We start from the raw sequence: 6,576 nt of genomic DNA on the forward strand, positions 1-6,576 counted from the left end.
GGGGGTTGGGTAATGTCCAGATACAGAAATCTACCATCATTTCATATTTTTATATATTAAAAAGGTGTTCTATTGATATTTTAATTGGTGTTTAAAATACTGAGCACCAAACTGAACTATTGGATGGATTGCATTACGTAACATGGTCCTGACACGGTCCATTGACTTTAAGAGTAAAACTAATATCCTCTCACCTGAACAGAACACACCAGCGTCCTCAGAGTGTCCACAGTTATGAGTCCCAAATCCTGGATGGGTACACTCAGTCACAGAACTTTCACTCCCTGAACAGCTGACATCATCAAGCCAGATTTGTCCGGTCCCCTCACCATAGTGGGTTGATTGAGGGGCGCTCACTGCTGAACCACAGCGCAACTGTCTGCACACGACCTGAGCATCGTTTAGATCCCAGCTATCATCACACACTGTTCCCCAGGTGCTGTTGTGGAAGATCTCAACTCTTCCAGAGCAGTGATTGGACCCAGAGCCAGCCAATCTGATCTGACCATCTATAGGACACAGAAAACATGATGTAAGAAATATGTTAGGGTAAACTTAAGACCAAAAGGATGTATGCATCAGACCAGAAAGTTGACTGACCTGCAGCAACTGAAGAGGTCAAGAGAAAAGAGACTATAAAGAGAAGAGAAGAAACAGATTACTTTCAGCAGGATAGAAAGTGCAGAAACCAAAGTTATACTTGTTCCTGTTTTAGATTCCTTTGGACTGAGAACTGAACAATTAGTTTTAAGAGTTGGCCTGTCTATGACAAACAATAAATCTGCTATGCATGCAAAGGAAATTGAATATTATATAGATCTTACCAATGACCAAACGGTGCAGGTTTCTCTGCTGTTCGCTCCCCATGGCTGACTCTAAGACATCTCTCAGTGAGGGAACAGGCAGAAGGACACTTCACTTAAAACACTGTTAGAAGACCTCCTCCTTTTGGCACATTTACTTATACAGTGATTATCCCATTCACTGAAGAAAATTAGAGGAACAGAAACGTCAGCATTTCTGGTAAAGACATAACCACATTGTTCCTTCTCTCCGCTGAGAACCAACAACAGTTCCTGTTTTCATAAAACCAACTCATCATTACCAAAGACTTCAGCCCTGCATGGGCATAGGCCACAACAGATACAACATCTTTAAATTCACTATTAAAGGGTTTTGGCTGGGCGATTCTGTGTTCTACATTTCAAAAAGGTAGAGGATAACTTTCAGTTCTCCACTAACAGACCACAAAAGTGAAATAAATATCCTGACCTTTCTGTCCAGATGCCGTTCCAACTTCCTGCGGCAAGGTCCTGTCTCCATTTGGGGTACCACCAAGTCCTTAGTCCACAAAAAGGGGTACCGACCAGACCGTCATTTTCCTGACAAGTCTTGTCCTCCAAACAGGAACCAGAGGTGTCCTTCCAAGACCCTGGTCCTCGATAAGGGTACAGATCTTCTTCTTCCAAAATGGTAGCAACAACAATTTCATCCTCAAGAGGGTAACCACCAACTCTTTCAACTTCCTGACAAGACCCACGTCCTTCAGAGGATTATTCCCCAGTCCATGACCTCAAGAGGGGTCCCGCCAACTCCTTCACCCTCCCGAGGGGAACCGACTAGACCTTCATTTTCCAGAAGGGTCCTAACAAATCCTCAAGAGGGGTACGGCCAAATCCTTCATCCTCAAGAGGGGTACGGCCAAATCCTACATCCTCAAGAGGGGTACAGCCAAATCCTTCATCCTCAAGAGGGGTACGGCCAAATCCTTCGTCCTCAAGAGGGGTACGGCCAAATCCTTTGTCGTGTGACCGAACTAAAATGGTCGCAGCATCCTGGCGAATCGCTCCTAGAGCAGACGACTCCCAATCACTTCTATCTGAGTTGTTGTGAAATACGACCGAGCTCGGTCGCTGATACACTCTGTTGTTTGTAATATGTTGTGTGTGTTTCCTACTGTTAACCCTCGAAGGACGGGATTGTCAGGGGGGCTGGACACACACACACACACCACACACACACTCACACCACCCACACACACAGCACACACTAGCACAACACCACAACACACACAGCCTACTCAACACTCTACACACTTTTTGTGCATGTGTGTGTATCCCTCCACTCCCACGCAGTCTCGCTCCGATCGACAGCCATGTGTAGTACAACCGTGACCAACTCACCAAAACATACATCTTTGAGAGAGAAAGGATGGTACAGTTGCAATGTAGATTAGTGGGTGTATGTGTGTCGTGGGGGAGAACAGATACAGTGCTCCTAGACGTGTGTAACAAAATTGTGGGAGTTCTACCCCAGTCGGTTTAGGGAAGTAGTGAGTTCTCCCCATTCGGTTTAGATGTAGGAGTTCTCCCCATGTCGGTTTAGGAAGTAGGGAGTTCTCCCCATGCCGGTTTGTAGGAAACAGGAGTTCTCCCCATGCCGGTTTAGGAAGTAGGAGTTCTCCCCCATGCCGGTTTAGGAAAAGAGTTCTCCCCATGCCGGTTTCAGGAATCAGGTTTCTCCCCATGCCGGTTTTAGAAACAGCGAGTTCTCCCATGCCGGTTTTAAGAAGTAGGAGTCTTCCCCATTGCCGGTTTAAGAAGTAGGAGCTTCTCCCATCGCCGGTTTAGGAAGCAGGAGGTTCGCTCCCCATTGCCCGGTTTAAGGAAGTAGGAGTTCTCCCATGCCGGTTCAGACAACAGAGTTCTCCCCATGCCGGGTTTAGGAAACAGGAGGTTCTCCCCATTGTTTAGGAAACAGGAGTTCTTCCCCATGCCGGTTTAACAAGTAGGAGTTCTCCCCATGCCGGTTTAAGGAAGTCGAGGGCAGTTCTTCCCAATGCCGGTTTAGGAAACAGGAGTGTCTCCCCATGCCGTTAGAAAGGTAGGAGTTCTCCCCATGCGCGGTTTAGGAAACAGGAGTTCTCTCATGCCGGTTAGGACAGGTAAGGAGTTCTCCCCATGGGCGGTTTAGTGAAACAGGACGGTTCTCCCATCGGCCGCGTTTAGGAAGTAGGAGCTTCTCCCTTTCTTCTGTGGGTTGTAGGAAGTGGAGGGTTCTCCCCATGCCCGCGTTTTGAGGATGTAGGGACGTTCTCCCCATGGCGGTTTAGCGAAGTACGGAGTTTCTCCCCATGCCGGGGTTTAGGGATGTACGGAGCTTCTCCCCATGGTCGGGGTTTAGCGGAAGTATTGGGACGTTCCTCCGGTGCTCCGCAATGCGCTCGGTTTAGGAAACAGGTGGAGTTCTCCCCCATAGTACCGGTTTAGGAAAACACAGCTCTCCAGAGATGCCCCGGTTTAGCGAAGTAAGAAGAGTTCTCAGCCCCATTGCCGGTTTTAGGAAAGACGCACGAGGAGTTCTCCCTCCTCGCTCCGATTCGGCTCGGTTTGTACGTGATAGGGTAGGTGGTTGCTGGTGTGTGTGTGTGTGTGTGCTGTGTGTGTGTGTGTGTGTGTGGTGTGTGTGTGTTGTTTTTTTGTGTGAATAAGGAGTTCTCCTCCGTTATAAGTAGGAGTTCTCCCCATGCCGGTTTAGGATCGTAGCGAGTTCTCCCCATGTCGGGTTTAGGAAGTACGGAGGTTCCCGCTCGTCCTATCGCCGCGGTTTTAGGGAAACAAGCAGTTCTTCCCCATGCCGGTTTAGGAAGACAGAGGTGGTGTTTGTGTTTGTCGTTGTGTGTGTCTGTGTGTGTGCTGTGTGTTGCGCCCCCGTACTCCCGAAGTTGGTCGCGACTTGTGTTTGTACTTGTGCAGTGTGTGTGGTGTGTGTGTGTGTGTGTGTGTGTGTGTGTCGTGTGTGCTGTGTGTGTGTGTTGTGTGTGTTGTGTGTGGTGTGTGTGTGTGTGTGTGGTGTGTGTGTGTAGTGTTGTGTGTGTCGTGTGTGTGTGTGTGTGTCTAGTGTGTGTTGTGTGTGTGTGTCGTGTGTGTGTGTGTGTGTGTGTTAGTGTAGTGGTGTTGTGTGTGTGTGTGTGTGTGTGTGTGTGTGTGTGTGTGTGTGTGTGTGTGTGTGTGTGTGTGTGTGTGAAGTGTACAGAAGACAAAAGCCAAGGCGACGAGTGTGTACTTGGAGACCACTGGAAATACGGAGGACACACACACGTCGATGTCTGTCTCTTGGTGCAACGGTTTTGGAAGTCTGGAGAAGATGTCACATTAGGAGGTCTGTACACGACACAAGCCACCTTACACACACACACGACACACACACACACACACACACAACACACCAGCAAACGAGTCGCGGCGAGCGAGCGAGCCACCAACACACACCACACCACACACACAAACACACACACACACACACACACACCACACCACACACACACACACACCACACCACAGCTGCGCGGATACCACGGCGACAGCGCCACCACATCAGCACAGCCGACCACCACACACACACACACACACTCGTAGAGGGGGGGAGTGTGTCGTCGAGAAATAAAAAGAGTAGGACGGAGAAAAGTGCGAGTACAGGACTTTTGGTCCTCTCTCTCTTTGAGGGAGACCTCCTAACATCGGAGACGTGCGGTAACTGAGGCGCGGCGGTGATTGTGGATGTCGTTGTGGTCTCGCAGGGAGACTCTTCTTGTCGTCCACCGTGCCTTTCATAACCGGTAAGTTTTAAGAGTTTAATCATATCTCAATATGGTCGATATTATCGTAGTTGTATCAATTTCTTGGTTCATTTTCATCTTCATGAGTCTAGAACAAGAACTCATTTTCGATCTTCGATGAGTCTAGAAAAGACTCAGTTCATCTTCATGAGTCTAGAACATGAACTCAGTTCATCTTTCATGAGTCTCACATCCTTATGAGACAATGTCATTCTTCATCAGTAAACCACGTCTACCAGGTTAAAGTCTTATTATATACTATACAAAACATTACTAGGTCTTTCACAAGAGTTCGGGACCATTCTCCACCGTCGGATCAAACTTACACATGACGACGAACCTATACGACTTGGGATAGAATATATAATAAATAGTCACCTGAGTATAGACATAACTCATTTTATTAGACTTTTTTGACAGTCTATTTACTTCACCTCATCTTCATATTTCATCGGCATGGTCTCTTATGAGTCTCACATATGTTTATGACATTCATGTGCATGAAATCATTTTACATTACAAGGAGACAGTGACGTCAGCCAACACAAGTAGGTCGTGAGTCCAATGTGTAACTTGGGTCTTTATTGAGGAGACCTGACTTCGACACAAAGGACGGAGCAAGGTTATCCTCCTCTGCCTAGAGGAAATAGTTTCGACACGGACACCACTGGAGATCACGGCGGGTGACACATGGACGTTGTCAAGTCGCATTTCCATAAGTCTACTATGATGTCACATGTTTATGGGGGTCGGCGAGTCAATGTTTCATTTCCAACGTTTTAACATTAAATTCATGCTTCATCAGTAAGAGTCTAAACCAAGGTAATTTGTTGACTGAAATAAAATTAATAACTCACGTAATTAAACCATTACAAAGTAGTGAAGTTCAACATGAACCACTTCGACCCCCAATAAACTTATGAAGTAATCATAGCCCCCCGAATCGGAATTTATTATATACTATACACATCCAATTATAAAACATTTATTATAGTATGTAGACGTTGCTTCGACAGTCTACATCGTAAAGTATAAAACAATAATTTAACATCACCTATCTTCATATTTCATCGTACTTTACTTTATGGGTAGGATTCACAACTCTTCGTCACATCGTCATCATCATCAGCACCACGGAACGAGTCCCTGTGGAGCCATTCGTGAACCAGAAAGGCCCTGAACTTGACACTGGAAGTCAATCGGTCGGTTCCAGGGATACCTGAAACGGTTGGTGGGCGGACTTTCTGGAAAGTGTTCTGTAAGAAGGGACTTTACAGAACTTAAGACGTAACAAGATTTTTAAGACAGAAAAAAGTATTTAAGTCTAGAGTTTGAAAAAAAAAACGACTTTGGTATGGTTTAAGTCTAAAAAAAAGAGTTTTTACACCTGAAAACAGCCTTTTAGGTAATAAAATTCTTCTTTCTCCAGAGACCATAAACTGGGCAGGATCATCCTTCCTGTCACCCTCGAACGGAAATACCTTGCAGCGGCCCCTCGTCACATCCCATGCCCACGGGAACGAGTCCCTGTGGATCCATCGTTGAAACCAAGAAAGGCTCTGAAGGTTGACCACCTGGAAAGACCCAAGGGTGTGTTCATTGGATTTATAAATTTATTCATGTCAAGAAATCATTGGGAGTACCGGCATGGGGAGAAACTCCCTGCTTTCCTAAACCGGCATGGGAAAACTCCTACTTCCTAAAAACCGGCATGGGGAGAAACTCCTGCTTCCTAAACCGGCATGGGAGAACTCCTACTTTCTAAACCGGGCATGGGAGAACTCCTGTTTCCCTAACCGGCATGGGGAGAACTTCCTGCTTGTCCTAAACCGGCATGGGGAGAACTCCTGTTTCCTAAACCGGCATGGGGAGAACTCCTGTTTCCTAAACCGCATGGGGAGAACTCCTACTTCCCTAAACCGACATGGGAGAACTTCCTACATCCTAAACCGACATTG

General features: G+C 46.7%; 1 protein-coding gene across 1 annotated transcript; it reads right to left on the bottom strand.

Moving 5' to 3' along the window:
- Positions 1-137: 137 nt before the first annotated feature.
- Positions 138-898, bottom strand: LOC104947017 (putative DMBT1-like protein; the record flags this gene model as incomplete). Its single annotated transcript, XM_010772944.1, has 3 exons — positions 825-898; positions 601-633; positions 138-509 (listed from the first exon to the last, which is right to left on the bottom strand). Coding segments are annotated over exons 1-3 (448 nt in total), but the record flags the coding sequence as incomplete, so codon positions are not given.
- Positions 899-6,576: the final 5,678 nt, after the last annotated feature.

This window comes from Notothenia coriiceps, unplaced genomic scaffold (assembly GCF_000735185.1).
Source record: "Notothenia coriiceps isolate Sejong01 unplaced genomic scaffold, NC01 NC01_scaffold00011820, whole genome shotgun sequence".
Classification (NCBI taxonomy): Eukaryota; Metazoa; Chordata; class Actinopteri; order Perciformes; family Nototheniidae; genus Notothenia; species Notothenia coriiceps.